The following is a 17198-nucleotide window of genomic DNA, read 5'->3' as shown; positions in this document are numbered from 1 at the left end:
AAAAATATATAAACTACTCGCGCCAACGGCCAACAAGTCGATGAGGTGCAATGAGGTAAAATGGGAATCAGAAACAAACAACACTGGCATAAGTATAGACTGGGTCAGGATACATGCATCAGCACTTACACACAAGGTATCGCCGATACTATCACAGACCAAATATATGATTATTAACAGGGCATATTGGACCCCGCAGAGACTATTTAAGGTTGGCCTGCGAGATACACCTAACTGCTGGAGCTGCTCCTCTGGTATTGGTGACCTTCCGCACATGCTGTTTTATTGCCCCATGCTTCACACCTATTGGGCAAAAATATTTGACTACATTGCACACACGTTCGGCATTCATCCTGCAAGGGAATTCATCTACATTCTCCTAGGAGCCTTAGACCCATCATTAAAGGGGGACCATGACCGCCAGCTCCTGGATCTTCTACTAACATTAGCATGTAAGGTGATCCTATGCAATTGGAAATCAACGGAGGAGGTCTCCTTCAATGCATGGAGGGAATGGCTGTCCTGCATTAGGGGCACTGACAATCCCGCTTTACACTCTTCACCATGGCAGGTTACCAATAAAAAATTATGGTCTTCATTGGACCAGGCCTCCCTTACCTTTGACCCTCCCTGAAGTTCTAACTGATGAGGTCTGTACTCAGTAAATTGGAGGGTGCATGCTGCATGAACTGTAATGGCTATATCTTGTACTCACGGGCTTGACAATCTTAGAACCATAAAGCAGGAACGATGTAGTATAAATGGTACTATATGGCTTGTTTTAGACGGAGGGCTCTACGGAACTATACACAAAGATGAGAATGCAATGATGGTACTTTATTTTCCTTTACTGTATACGCTTTGTTTTATGTAACAACCCATGTCTGATTGCGGTATCTCTATAATATGACTGTAATTCTTCTGTTGCCTTCTCGCCGCTATCATTTCTGTTATTGTTTAATAAAAATATGATTTGAACATAGTTTGAGCTATGAGATTACTTCAGTTTTCATTTCTAGTTCCTTGTTTGGATATGCTTATTGTGAGAAATACACTAGTGTGTGTACAGGCCAAGGATTTGTGATATGCGTTTCTTTTCTGCAGGTGCTGTGCCTAGTCTCATTAGACTTATTTTTTGGGCCTTGAAGTCAAACTCGCTCACTTAAATTAGGCCACATACCTGGAATGCTAATCCTGTACACATTTCAGTTGACTCAGTTAGGCACACAAAACCTTTCCAAACGTAACTTGGTTTGCATACTTGCCACTAGGTAAGTCCTCTCCAGCAAGAACAGTGGGAAATGTCGGTTTACCAATGAACCTTCCATGGTAACACCTATCATCTGTTACATGGTAGTTTCACAGCTCTCAGGGATAAAATGTCTAAATTCTTAGATACCATATACAACAAGCATTTACAATGCAATGGGCTCGGCATTATTAAAGGTAGAGCTATTGGCATTGCTTTAAAAAAAAAAAAAATTCATTAATAAATGGCCTTGTCATATACATAGGCAATAGCTTAATCGTTAAAGAAATGGCATTGTCATTTACAATGCTAATATGTTTATTATTTGCAAATGCTTTACTTATTGCATTTACATCAACACAGAGCTACCCACACAAAGCTACCTACATAGAGCATTCACATAGAGCTACCTAGACAGAGCCATACTCGCACAGACAGAGGCATCCACATATACAGCCACCTAGAATAAAAGCTAGCTACACAGAGCCACAGCCACATACACACAGCGACACACACAGAGCTACACACACATAGCTAGCTACACACACACACAGGTACACACACACACAGCCACACACACAAATAGAGACACACATACACACACACACAGAGACACACACACACACAGAGACACACACAATGAGCTACACACACCTACACACACAGAGGCACATACACAGATTTACACACACATTTATAGTTACACACACAGAGCCACACACACAGCTACACACAGAGAGAGAGAGCCACACACACACACAGAGCCACACCGTGACAAAGCTATTCTCCCGGTCCCTAATTAATGTTTTGTCGCAGTACCAAATCCACCCGGTACCATTCCTTCCTCGAGGACAAGCATAAAATGGCAACGACTGGGTGCTCTCCAATTCGAGGCCCCAACACAAAAGTATTCTCACATTTCTATATCAGTAAATATATCATGCATGTTTTTCCTGTAGTTCGTTGCTTCAATTATTACTATATGAAATGAGAACTTACTTTCAGAGATCTTAAAGCTCTTACATCAACTGTACTAAAATGATTGACATCTTGATCATTTTAGCTCAACCATCACAAATATTACCTTACTACTCCTGGCTATGCAGACACCTTCAAATATTATCCCGTTTCTAGTGCATCTTAGTTAGGCACCAATAAAAACGCGAATCCTGCAAACCTCTTCCCCGAACACAGAAACCCTTTCTCAACTTATCACTGCTAAAGTTCGTGTCGAAACGACTTATTTCTGTACACCATGAAATGTGGTTCCTTTTACATAGTCTCCCCAACTTGTAATGCTTCAGTGGCCTCACCCACTAACTGCAATCCGAAACAGGGATCAGAGCACTTTAAATAGCACCAGTTAGTTACAGTGGACACACATTCATTTTTGTCAGGCACGGGGAGAATAAGTGATTTGCCCAGGCGCATGCAGATTGTGTAAGAGGCATAAGCCAAATAATATTTCTCTTATAAGTGCTCGGTTGGGAGCGCGCTTTCATACTTAACGTTAAACACTACTTCCAATTGAAAGCGCTCCCCTTTTCCTAGCACGCATCCCGAATACAAAACTGGACCTATTGATAAATAAATACCGTTGGTATTACTAGCTAAAGCATAGATGCAGTAAAAGAAATACGCAAGATAGTTAAATTGCAACTGATGAATGTTTAAGTGAAAAATCAGCGAAATATCAACACTTCTTTGTATTTATGCATGACAAATACTTTATATGTTAATAATATAATATTTTTAAGCCAATTATTGCAAATGTGTTATATAAATAACATGAATATAACAAACAAAATAGTGCCTAGTATGCTCTGTGTACCTTTGTTCCCTGCTTATGTTTCAATACTATGCTTGTGCCACTGTTTTCTACTTGTAAATGTAAATGTAAATGTGTTTCGATTTATATAGCGCAACACTTTAACCCAGGGGTCTCAAGGCGCTTGCTTAGGGAACCCGTCCTGGTATTCCCCTGTGAGATACCCCGGCCGGGTATCCACAAGGTGAAAGTCAGGCATCCCGCCGCGAGGGGCCGTTGTGGAGATTAAGCAAGCTATTGCCCAGAGTCGCAGAGTGTGAACCCGTGAGTCGAGAAGGCACCGGATCGAGAATTATCGAGTCTATGGAATTTTTTTTTAGCCCAAGACCCGCCGAGGCAGGGAATTGAACCCTGGTCCAGGACCGATCTCAGCTTCCGGGTCTGCCGCCTCTAACCCCTGAGCCACACTTCTCCACGCTCCACTTGTGCCACTATTCAATGCATGACGTATGCGGCTCTTCAATGCATGTCATTATATTTTCTGCTTGTGCCTCTATTCCATGCTTGTATCTCCATTTTATGCTTGCTTGTGCTTCTGCTGTCCCTCTACTGTCCACTAGCCCTTGCCTACAATCTGTTCTTTGTATGTACTTTTGTTCCTTACTCATGCTTTAATAGTATGCTTATGCCACTGCTTTCTACTTGTGCTGCTATTCAATGCATGACTTGTGACGCTATTCAATGCATGTCTCTATGTTCTCTGCTTCTGCATTTTATTAAACAACGTGTCATCTTAAAGCATATCTCTCTTCTCTGCCTCCGCACACATTAAAGCACGTCTTTTTAAAGCAAACACGCAGCATTTTCTCAAATAACGTCACACTATATAAGTATGTCTTTATAAACGACGTCACCATTTAGCTGCTTTCGGAACACCTTACGATATAGAGCATTTTCGATCATGCTATGAAACACGCTGCTTTTTATTAAAGAACAGACACTTTAAGCAAACATGCAGCATTTCCTTAAACAACGTTGCTCACGTCCTGAAATACGCTGCTTTCGGAACACCGTACTATATGGAGCATTTTCGATCATGCTATGAAACACGCTGCTTTTTTATTAAAGAACAGACAATTTAGGCAAACACGCAGCATTTCCGTAAACAACGTGCCACTCTTTAACCACGTCTTTAAAGTTAGGCAAACACGCAGCATTTCTTTAAACAACTTGCCACTCTTTAACCACGTCTTGAAAGAACGTCACCAAAGCATTTTCGATCATGCTTTCAAACACGCTGCATTTTATTAAAGAACAGAACACTATTTAAGCACGTCTTTAAAGACTGTGACATATACCATTTTCGTGAAAACAATCACCGAAACTTTCACCGTTTGCAACACGCTGCATTTTATTAAACAAACAATATGGCGCCAAGTATCTTAAAAGTTCGCTCTAGTTTTTTGCGTGTTACGCATCTACTTTTGAATAGACGTTTCCAATAGCCAATGGAATTGCAACGTCTTGCGAAGTTGCGTACCAATGAGCGTGCAGCAAATATTTGCATTGGTTACTGCGCAGTTTGAAAAGTAAGCGTTGATGTAGCTGCGTCTCTGTTGAGTAAGTTTGTTTTTAAATATTAGTGTTATTTTATTGGTATGCATGTATTTTGTTATGTCAAGGTGTATTTTTGGTGTTTCGGAGTTACAGTTTCGTATGTTTTGTTTAAGCCTTAGTTCCTTTACGTGTCTCTGTTCCGTGTGAGTTGTGTGTCTGTGTTCGCAAACGCTTGTTTCAGTAGCCAAATCAATCTTTGTCATTTCTTTTTTTAGCTATCGCTAGACACGCAAACTTAAAAAAGTAAACTAAAAAAAAAAAAATGATGTCAATTTAAAAGCACTGCAAAAGTAGCATTTTACTGAAAACAATTGCTTGAGAAGTTTTCCTTGAAAAGTAATTACGAGTATTGCCGCACTCTAAACGCGCATTGCAAGAAACTTGCATCAAAGTCAATTGAGCGCTCGTACTTGTGCGCGTGCCAGTTTCAAATCGCCTCCAAGGAGATGCGCGCGGCCAGGATTGTCTCCTGGAAAGCAGACACACCGACAAAAGGTCTCTGGCGAGAACGTGCTTCCGCGCGCTTAGCCGAGACCTAAATTATTTTAGATAAAATAAGCGATTCTGTGTTGGATTCCACTGTGGAGTTGTAATTCATTGGTGATTTCTATTCCTAGATGGCAACAAGGTGCAAAGAAGAGATTCCACATATATTGCAAATGGGATGCCCCGCAGGTCAGCACCAGTGCCTTGTATATCCTCACACCCCTGCCTAGATATAAGCTCCATACATCAAGAAGGCCGACATGGTAAGGACACGCAATTGTGCTTTTGGAGGTGTTTGCGGAGAGGAGTGGAATGTGAGATAAGGTGGCAAGCAGTTTTTCCCTAACAAAGGTGCTAAATCCACAGGGCTGAGAAGAAATTCTACAAAGCTTTAAAATTGTAGTTAAAAAATTCATAGAATCTACTCTACAGTTTAAATAAAGTTATCATTTTCCCTCCTTAGGATACAAGGAGCTCTCTTTTAGTTAGAGATTAGAAAAACATTCTCAAGACTTTGTATCATTGACTTTATTTGGGAGTTTGAAGCCCTTAATGTCATTATATTCATCCTCGTTCTGTCACTTATTTAAAATATTTCTTTTAGATGAATTACCTGTTGCCATACTTTATTTTACTCCTAGGTTGCACAGAAGGTGGAAAACATATCTGTACCATTTTCTTTGAAAAGGTTGAAGACCAACTAACGTATCCAACAAAAGATTAAGCCAAGGTTCTGGGCTTATCTTTAATGGCACTGACCTCTTTAAGAAAGAAGTCAAAGTCCTGATGATAATTAGCAGCAAGTACTCACTTATGACGTGCGATCAGTGGCTGCAGTTTCAGAGATGCTACTAGTTCTTATGCAGGACACAAAACACCAACATTTCTAGGTGACCTCAGGAGGACAAAATGAGCAATTAATTTTTCTATGCTTTTCCAAATTACACTCTGCTCCGTACCAGTTAACAATGTTGATAAATCCTGTTGCCAGATGGTCCTGGTAGCCCACGTTTTGAGAAACCTCCTCATGTCAATCTAATACCATCTACCTCTAAAGCCTTATAGCAGACCTTATACCACTTTTTTTGATTACCCCTAGAGAACTGCCAGATGTATTGGAATAATGTTGAAGGGATCCTAGGCTTTCCGTCACACACACAATGTAATGATGATACTTGTAAAGCGCACTGTTACCCCATCTCGGGGTGTCCTGGCGCTGAAGACCGCTGGGGAACCCGTCCTGGCTTTCCCTGTGAGATGGTCCCTTCTGGTTATCTCCAAGGTGAAACCAGGCATCCCCGGCGTCTGTGGGGGGCCATTGTAGAGATGAGGCAAGCTTAATGCCCAGAGTTGCCGAGTGTGATTCCTGGTTAGAGTTGGCACCGAGGCGAGAATTATCGAGTCTGTTGAACCTGGTCCACGACCCTGCCGCGTCGGGAATCGAACCCTGGTCCCGGGCCGTTCTCTGCTTACGGGTCTGCTGCCTCTAACCAGTGAGCCGGTGGATCTTTGGAACATTGAGGCACAGCCTTTTCTGTCATCTAGCACTATGAGGTTCTTCTGAAAAACAAAAAGAGTGCCACCCTTTTGAGCTGATGAGACCCGCTTGTTAGTCCAGCACTATTTGTATTGTTCGTTTTTGATCCTGTTGTAAATGAATCTCGGACCCTAGTATAAATTTCCTGATTCATGCCCTTATATAGCTATACTTTATCATTCCCTTATATAGGCATAGAAATCATTACCATATTTGGCCTAAACCATACAGCCCAAATACGGCATGGATACTTCCACTAAGCTCCAAGAATTAACAACGTTTTCTTGGAAAAACCCGCCTTCAGCAGCTCGGGACTTCCCCCTGCTTGAATATTAAGTTCTCCTAAAATTCCCAGCGTTTTCCAAGAAATGAACCTTTGAAACATGCGTCAAACTCTGCACCTTCAAAGTATAAATATGCCTTGATTTGCCTAAACAAACACACAGTGGTTTGGAGCAGATCGACTATCTACTTGCCCGACGCCCTGCAGCAGCAAGTGCCGAAGGAAGCCGACCCTCCAGCAGACGCACTGCGAGACTCTGTCATTTCTCCTACCGAGAAATCCAGCTCCAGTGTTTCCAGGCTACCCTTGCGGGTATCTGGGAAATCGAGACCCGGGAATGAGATACAAGACCTCCTTCATTCTAGAACAAAGGTACGGAGCTGATTAGACCTCTTAGAGAATTTTTGGAATCAGATTCCTGGCAGAGAACTCTTAGACTTAAACTCCCCCTCTTATACTCCCTTCCTCTTACCAGACTTAGGTTAGGTACACCTGGGTAGGCGTATTCTAGAAGCACCAGTTGAGTATTTTAGTCATCCTTTTATCACTGTATGTACTTTATATATTTTATTTTATGGCTTAGAAACCATATCATGCTTTTACAGTACTACTTTATAGTACTGTTTGTATTATATGCATTGTACTTCATAGTAAGCTTTACTATTGTAGCAGTTAATTTTCAATGCTTGAGAAAGAAGACTGTTCAATAAATACCTTTTTATTGAAAACGCCCATCTCTCTATTTCTCTTGCACCTCTGGTGAAACTAAGCATGCACTATTGACTGAGTGAAATAGTTATCTATTGTTTCCGCGGCTCTAGAGATTTGATTTCTTATTCTTGGGAAACAAAGTTGTCATGTTTTATGCGGTTGTCAGAAACGAATCCCTTCTTGTTTATTTGAGAAAGTTTCTAGTGACCTATGAACTAGCTGGCACTTACAATTAAGTCTAATATAGCCGGTAAAGACCTAGTAGACCTCAGTCCTACGTCTAAACTACAGGATATATTATTCCAATGCGCAGAGCCTATTTGGAATATAGGAACTACACTACATGGTGCCCAACGTTTGGTTAGGCGATAATTTAACGCTAGTTACTAGAGTAACTCAGTCGTGCTTTTCATACAGACCCCTCTTTCCCGTAAAAACTTCAATAGACGTCTGGAGTGGGTGAAATGGCATATTATCCGCCAAAACTTAGTAGGACGAGAATCCTATGTATTCGTTTTTGGTTTAGTCAACGTTGAAGGATACAGTGTTCCAAAATATTGTGCACCTAATCTTTGTTTCCTTGAAACTTGTTCTGCAAACTTTCATTAAACAATGTCGGAAAACGGCGACAACAACGCAACCGGTGGAGCTGCAGTAAATGCGCACCAACCAGGTATAGACGTTACAGGGTTTAATGAAAATAGCCCGGATGCTATAAACATCCCGGCAAATGTAAGGAAAACCATAACTATAAAACTTATAGAAAATGGAGTATCATCGAGAGGTGGTAAAGTTATATTTGTGATAGAGGCACATGAATATCGGCAGACAGAGGTATTCTATTCATGGATTACTTTTCCACAAGCAAATTCTGTAACACAGGAGTTCCACTACTACAAAGAAGAGGAACCACCAGCGGAATACGTTCCTTTCGAGGACGTTGAAATTCCACTAACTTACCAAGAGCATCAGCTCTGGTTTAATGGCGCCCTAAAACATCAAAATCACATTACCAGGCTCGGTCCACTAGGTAGACCAGGAGCTACATGGCCGGTTCTAGCCAGCTATACACCACATCCTGACATTGAGGAAATGTCAGATAGAGAACTTTTAGCTCAGCTAAAACAATTAACAAAAGCATATAGACAATTAGTTCAATTAACAATTGACAGTCCAACCTGCTATCAGAAGTTAAAAGAAACAGATATAGCAGACCAACCTTATGAGCTTGCCAGAATTTTGGAAAAATCATATGAAGAATTAGGTAGAGATAGTTTGGTTGGAAAACCATTAAAGCTCCAACTAACTGAAAAGCCTGAAAAAACATTTATTAAGAATAATCTCACTACTCCAAAAAAGAAGTGGGAGAGTAATAAACAAACTCTTCCTAGAGAAAAATATTCTCAACTCAGAGGAAGGTCTCCCCAACAGAGAAACAAGTCTCCATGAAGGGAGCCCTCTGAAAAAAGATATAATCTTAGGAATAGGGATAATTTGAAAAAACCTGATAGATATCAAGATAATGATACACGTCCCTCTCGATCTTTTCAGACTTCCTCGCAGAAATCGGAAAGAAGAGGACGGTCAGAACACAAGGAAGAACGCGTCAAGTCCAAAGACAAGGAACCTGTTCAGCAAAATAAAAATGCTCAGTTTTCCAAAAAGAAGGTAGCAAGCATAAAAGTCAGACATGCCGAGGATCTTGAGGACACAACTCAAGAACGGGGAATGGGCTCAGACAATGCTAGACAGCGCAGCAGAAGTAACCTTAGTTCGCAAGATCCTGAAGGATCATCTGGAGACAGTGGACTTGAATGAATGCATTCAGGTTGAAACTGCAGACACCAGGGTTAGTATACCCCATTAGTTATATGAAGTAACACTCCGGATGGAGGGGGACATAACTAGAATAATAAGCGCACTCTTTTGGGAGAAACTCTCTAAGGCCTATGACATTCTTTTAGCTGAACAAGACTGGCCACCTGAATTTGTCAGGGAGTGCCCACATGGCGAAGAGATAATTATGCCAGTCTTCTCTAACCACATTCCAATTCATAAAAAATATACATATGCCAGAAAATGGGCAGTAGCCCAAGCTCCAGCATTATATAAAAATCACGCAGGATGGGATGAGGATTCTCCTCACCATAAAATCCAGTTAAAAAAACAGCCCACTGTACAAAGGCAGTACCCAGTTAAGCAAGAAGCTAAAAAACAGGTCAGGGAGATTTTAAATCAACTTGAATACCAAGGGGTGATTGAAACATGCACCTCATCTATGAACAATCCTTTGTTTCCTGTATCCAAACCAGACAATTTGTATCGTCTAGTGTTGGATTACAGACACTTAAACATTTGCAGTATAAAACTCACACAGAACAGCACTGATGAATAATATCGTGCGCAAAAAATATAAAACGACACTAGGTATTTCAAATGGATTTTTCTGTCAAAATATTGCACCAGAAAGCAGGCATTTGACCACTTTCCCAATTTGGGGGACACAGCGTCAATTTTGTCGTCTCCCCCAAGGATTCAAGAATAGCCCAGGGTTATTTTCAGCAAGAGTTAAAGAGTTACTCCAAACGTACGATGAGGAGGCATTATCTTATGTCGATGACATCTGCCTTACGGATGACGACTTGGACAAGCACTTGAAAAGAGTGAACACCATAATACTTGGGTTCGCTTCCAAGGGGTATAAATTCAATTTTAAAAAATCAAAAATTTCCCAACTCAATGTCATATTCTTGGGATATTAATTGTCAAGTGAAGGCAAAAGCCTAGCAGCAAACTTTCTAGAGAAATGTGCGCTGCTCCAACCCCCAAAAACGCTGAAAAACTTACCATCCATTCTAGGTTTCCTGAATTTTGGAAGAACTTACGTTCTGAATTACGCAGAGAGGGTTAAACCTCTCTACGAATTAATCAAACCTGATTTTAAACCAACACATTGAACTCAAACACACACAGAAATTTTGCGTTCAGTCCAAACAGACATGTTAGCAAAAACTAAACTAGACACACGCGAAAACGTGCGTAAACTTGTAATCCGAATAATCCCAGGAAGATGCGGATTTACGTACCTAACCTTTAATGAAGGAGAAACGGTACCAATAGCTTACAAATCACACTTGTACCCACAAGCAGAAATGAAGTTCACTTCTACAGAGAAAATTCTGACAGCGGTTCAAACTGCTGTAGCAATAGAGAGAGCTCTCGCGCAAGGTAAAATGCATAATGATCGTTACACCTGTACCTGCCTTAGAGGCAGTGACAAGAGCAAGCATTCCTAATTCAAAAGCTCTACATCCGAGATGGATACAATGGGTTAACTCTCTTGCTGCAACAGACGTTCAATACTTTTTTGACCCTTGTCTAAAGACACAAGAATTTCTCCAATATGAACACAAATGTCCTCTGCCGACTGAAATTCTTCCTCTTGAACATTATGGCTGTATAATATATACAGATGGATCAGCACAGCCCGCAATTGGGGGTAAACAAGCCTATAGTGCTGCGTGCGCGATTGTTAAAGGTCGCTGGCGCGAAGGCAAATTTAGACCTATGGTCACAAAAACTCGATCACTCGGAGACTGTACACCTCAGCGAGCTGAACTACAGGCTTTCAAGATGGCGCTTGAAAATACTGATCGCGAATTCCCCACACTTATAGTGGGCAATTCGTATTACTGTGTCCAATCTTACAATGAGTATCTGCATAACTGGGTTCAAAACGGATTCAAAGACGCTAAAGGTGGCACAATCAAGCATACTTTGCTTTGGGAACAAGTAGTTCTTTTGCAGAAAGAACTACAAAAGACTCATGTGATACATACACTGAGTCATCAGCGTGATGGCGTTCACATTGCAGGGAATTCATTGGCTGATGAAGCCGCGAAGGCAGCTGTGCAAACGGCTTCCGTAGCTGCTATCACCAGATCAAAAACAAAAATAGACAGCGAAATAATGCAAGCCGTCACTGCTTCAATCAAAGACAGTGGTAAGACACTCCCGAAAGGCTTTCCAGTAAAATACTCGTATATAACAATGTTCCTTTTGCTCGAATCCCTGGAGTGAGCGATAGGGCAATACCAAACATGGAACACAGGTTAGGACTAATAATTGCAGCACATGAAGGGCTTGCTTCTGCACATGCAGGTGTTTCCGCCACAGTATCATTATTAAAACAGAGATACTGGTGGCCACGCATGAGGAAACAAACTAGAGACTATGTACTGTAATGTGAAATCTGCCAGAAAATGAAAGTCTCTTCAGTGAAACATCCTGCACAAACGCCCCTTTTGATTTCAGATAAACCACTTGTGTGTGTTTATCTGGACCATTGTGGTCCCTTAACACGGGATGGCAACTATAAATATATCATGGTCGCAGTGGATTCCTGCACGACATTTATTTGGTTATGGCCCCAGCGCTCGGCTGACGCCAGAACTGTTATAAAGGATTTGCGAGTCTTTATCGGCACATTACATTCTGATCCGGGTCCTGCGTTTAGCTCTAGGGCTTACAAGAAGGCCATGGTCAGCTTGGGCGTTGCATTTCGGTACTCTAGTCCCTTCCATCCTGAGGGTAATGAGGTAGTGGAAAGAAAAAAACGTGACATAAAGCAATCCATAACAGCAAAGGTATTAGGTTCGGGTGATGGGTGGGTCAAATATTTAATAAGTGTCCAACGTAGTCTTAACAATCTGCCAAGAAATTCTCTGGGGGAATCACTCCTTATGAGCTACTATTTGGTACTAGAATGATAATCGAGGATCTTGATTGTCAGACTTCAGTGGTAAAACAAAAACCCTTTGATGTCAAAGATCGTTTGGCTGTCTTACAGGACTTAAATGAAATAAGAAGAAGTCTGAGAAACACAACACAAAAGCCAACAGCCACTGAAGATAAACCACCTGTCCCAGCAAGACCTGCCTGGATTCCAAAGGTTGGGGATCTAGTCAGGGAAAAGATGGCGGTGAAGAAGGAATTTGGGCCTTCTTACAGAAAAGCAGTACCTGTCTTAGCAATCCAAGGAACGAGATCAGTAGTACTACCGCCCCTTGCTGGTAAAAAGGTGAACAGAGTTGTGTCCATCGACCTGGTAAAACCACAACATGTGGCCAATAATAAGTAGTAGGCCAAGTGGACTCCCAAGATGTAGCAGACAGCCAAATCATGCTACAATCCAAGAGGTTCAAACTGAAAGACTTATCACCTTTGATAAACCTGCAGTAAGAAAAGAAGGACTATGCAACAAAGCAATTGAACTCGTGCCTCTTGAGACCAAATATCTGTTCGACCAGAAACACCAGCCTACAATGATGTAGCACCTGAATACATTAACATGACAAAGGAGAAATCAGTTCCAGAAATTTCAACAAACCCCGATGCCATTCAAACAATTGACAGAACTGCATCTGGATATTTCATCAACTTTGATAACTTTCCTGAGGATCCAAGTGAACCTAAACATACAACAACAAATAAATCTCTAAAAAAAAGACGACAGAACTTTTTCATGAACTTGAAAAAATATATCTAGTTTCACCATGGACTGAATTTTGGATTGGTTTAGGTGCATTTTTCCTCCTGCTCTGGTTTATATTGGTTTTAAGCCTGGGGCTAATGATAGATGGAAAATACAGTACAATGGACACAGCCAGTCAGAAAATCAACTTGGTCCTAAAACTGCACAAATCATCACATGTTGAGAAAAGTGAACTGTCATCAGTAAACATCAAAGCCATCCCTATACCAGGAGGTATAGTATGGGATAGAACTGATTATGATATCTATGGCCCGGTAGAGATGCTGAGGATTCCACATCAGTTCAAGGTTTCTGTGAATGACTTTGTAACACCCAGCAGATTCTCTGATGATTGGGACTTTGAGACTATTAATAATATGATGTCAGATTTAGAAATGTCTGCAAAATATACTGAGCATGACTATTTAGAAGGGTCATCAGACTATGAACAAATGTATTGTTTTAACTATTTTGGTCATCACTATTTGCACAAATCTGCAAGCCCGAGAAATGTTTTTATGTATAATCAATGGGAACATTGTCCAACACCACAAAAAGGCAGCTCTAAAACATTTTATGAAATGTTTCCTTACTTCTCAGGGTTTAATGTTACAGATCCAGAAACGTTTTATTTCAAAAATATAAATAAGACAGGATTTAAAACAATGTTGACTAATACCAAACAAATTTATTCTGCAAACTTTGATGCTAAGTTGTCCACAATGGGTTACGACTTCTGGAAAGACAACATCGAGACAAAAACTATCTGGGGCACAAAAGAATGGCAGGTGCAAGGTCTGGAAGCTTTATTCAGAGCCTGCATTATTCCTGAACAAATAATGTTTTTAAATGACACTGTGCAACAAACCTCTTGTCTTGGCATAGCACAAATAAAAGATTTAAATAAACCGTCTATACCAAAGCCCATACCTGAAAATAACAAAACTACAGAAGGGGAGATAGACGTACAATATGTTTTCAAATTGAACAGAACTAGTCCTAATTGGAAAAAATGGTTAATCTGGCCCACAGACACCAATAACTGTCAAGATAGATTCCTGAACAAAACACAGGGTTTAATCCTTAACAGGCCAGATCCAAGATACTCCCAGAGCAAACATCCAGGGATAGTAACAACATATAGTGTAGGGAAACTATGTCTGGAATGGCTGAAAACTTCTACACTTCCAGAAATTAAACAACACTTGACTTTGCTTAAAGAAAGCAATGACTTGCGAGATTTCTTATTGGGACCTCGCAAACCACGGCAAAAACGTTTCATATACACTGGTATATATGCTGCGTACAACGAGGCTTGGAAAATAACACAATTAGAAACTGCAGAAAGAATACGAGAAATTGATTGTATTAACTTGGAGAAAGCTCTCTCTGTAGTGGACAATGGGTTAACTACTCTGTCCTCCAGAATATATTCATTGGACAGCATTTTATCCTCTGCAATTGACATAATGGAACAAGACTTGCTAATGTTACAACATGGCCAGTCTCAATTACGTTCTATAATGCAGCGAGGCTGGACGTTGCAAAATCCGCGTTCAGGCTACGTGCCATGGAGGCTTATCAACACCACGCATTGTTTACTGGGTTTAACTTTACAGATAAACAAATCTCTTTGGCACAAAGAGGAGCAGACTATACGGTGCTGAGCATTGAAAAACTGGAAAGATACCATTGACAGTTTCTGAGAAACCTATAATAGAATGGATAATTCATGGCACCATCATGATTCCAGTGACGGTTTTCCAGTTTCGGTATTGTCTACAGTATATACCTGAAGGCCTGTGTGAAAGGTTGGGTAAAGAATACATTAAGTCAACATGGACTTTACCATATACACACAGTTGTTGGAATAAGGGGAAAGAAGTATTCCTTAGTGGGAGAAATTGTAAAAATTCACTAAGTGGTACACTTCTGTGCCAGGGTATTAATTTACATGGAGCCTGCGATGGTTCTGCGAATAACCTTTCATTTTTTTTTAAATATGTTTTTATTGCAGATAGATAAGGCATACAATCTTTCTGTTCGACAATCCTGCTTCCGACAATTGCAGTGCTCAGGTGACTAATCAAAACATTACACGGCCATTTAGCCCACATCCCGGAGGTCGGGCGGCGTTAACCAGAAAAACGTTAAAAGCTTAAAAGTAACAAGCAGTTGCAACTGTGCAGCAAGGAGTTTTTGCATCTGCTTTTCTTGTTCACCCTCCTGTCCCAACCCCAACGCAAAGCTGAGACAAACCCTGAGGGGTAATGGCGAATTGTCAGTGCAATCATAATGTGGTGGACTGTATTCAGCCTTACTCACTTCTTTCTGTGTGTGTCCCCGCGTACTAGTCTCCGTATGCCTTACCTTAGGTGGCTAACAGGTTATCCCTTATCCCTCCCCATGTCCTCATCCTCTAGATGCAGGAGGCATCAACTCAAATGGTACAGATGTGCAGGAGTCTCTGGAATGTGTGTCAAGTGATGCAGTGTCCCTGGTTTGTTACGGGGAAGCCTCATCTTCTGATTGCTGATCTCCCTGATTGTCCTGCCTATTATAGTCGCTCAACGCTTGCGTTAGGGCTTCCCATGCCTGGGCAGATTCGAATGCCTTCTCGTTACGTTGGCGCTGCGCAGTTTGGAATCTGACCTTGCTCTCTCTATTGGCCCACTTAATAAACTTGTTCCTCCATCTTGTGCTATTCGGGCCTATTGCCCCCTTCCAGTGTCGCGTAATTTCTTGCTTGGCTAATACCAGTCCCATGTCTATAAATTTACTGGTAATCTTACTTTTAGGAGTGTGGGGGAACCAATGTAGTATACCTACTGCTATGTCAAACGTTAAGCCCTGGTCCGTGACCGAATTCAGTGTGTCTCCCACCTATTTCCAATATAGGTCCAGTACCGGGCACGACCATAGCATATGGCCCAGTTCCGCTCCGACTAGTGCGCATCTGGGGCAGGCCGCCTCGTCTGCATTGAAATATTTTTGGATCCTTCCCGGCGTGAGATACGCCCGGTGGAGGACAAAAAAGTGTACCAGCTGGAATCTGGCGTTACATGTGCTCTTCTGGGCTCTCCTCACAATCTACGCCCATGTTGTCTCTGGTATAGGTCTTTCTATCTCTGTTTCCCACTTCTCTTTGAGCGTCGCTAAAGGCGGTAGATTCTCGTTAACCATTCTGGAGTAAAGACAAGTGACTGACTTTTAAGTTCCAGCAGAGCTCATGGTATATTGACAAACCATTGTTGTTTTTGGTTCAGTGAGGTCTTCTTTCCAGTGCGTTTGTATTGCTTGTGTTAATGCAGCATGGAGCAAGAAGTCCCCCCTGGGTATGTCGTACCGTTCTAGGAGCGTCGGGTAGGGCACCAGGGCTCCCTCCTCGTATAGGTCACCCACCATTTGTATTCCCGCTTCTTCCCAGAACTGTAGTCTGGACCAGTCTCCTCCATGTGGGAGTGCTGTCAACATTCCAATGGTATCTCAGGGGCGTACGGGCGTAGCACCCCCGCCTTGCGCTGAGTGCGGTTCCAGCACAGTCTTATCGTACGTTCTTCGAGGGTTAGTGTGTTTAGCACTAATTTCTACTGTAGCGCTATAAAGGAAAGAACGTGTCGAAGGATGCCTCTAGAGTGGTCTGGGCCTCTGAATTCTCAAGCCACCTCCTGTGTATAAATCTGAAGCTGCGCTGCCAAGTAATATAATTCCAGATCAGGGACCGCTATCCCCCCTCCGGTTTGGGTCTTACCAGAGTCGTCAATGCCACTCTTCGCCGGAACGCCCCCCAGAGAAAGGACCCATTCATGGATCTCAGGAGTCGGAAGGTGGCAGCTGGGATCCACACAGGGAGTGTTCTAAAGTAATACAGGAAGCGTGGTAGTGCCACCATTGTTAGTAGTGCCACCCGGCCCGCTACGGATAATGAAAGTGTGGCCCAAAAGACAATGCTGCCCTTCAGACCTCTCATTCAGCGCCCTATGTTTCCTTCCAATATATCGGCCGGTGAGTGGT

At 41.8% G+C, this 17198-nt stretch overlaps 1 protein-coding gene across 1 annotated transcript in view; it reads left to right on the top strand.

Moving 5' to 3' along the window:
• WDR90 (WD repeat domain 90) overlaps positions 1-17198 on the top strand; it is a 1374469-nt gene that overhangs the window by 758042 nt on the left and 599229 nt on the right. Inside the window, exon 27 of the mRNA XM_086941318.1 lies at positions 5252-5383. Coding sequence (XP_086797444.1) covers positions 5252-5383 — 132 coding nt within the window. The remainder of the gene's footprint in view (positions 1-5251; positions 5384-17198) is intronic.

This window comes from Lissotriton vulgaris, chromosome 10, assembly GCF_964263255.1.
Source record: "Lissotriton vulgaris chromosome 10, aLisVul1.2, whole genome shotgun sequence".
NCBI classification, from domain to species: domain Eukaryota; kingdom Metazoa; phylum Chordata; class Amphibia; order Caudata; family Salamandridae; genus Lissotriton; species Lissotriton vulgaris.
The sequence above is the reverse complement of the archived record's forward strand: the minus strand, read 5'-3'. Positions and strand labels throughout refer to the sequence as shown.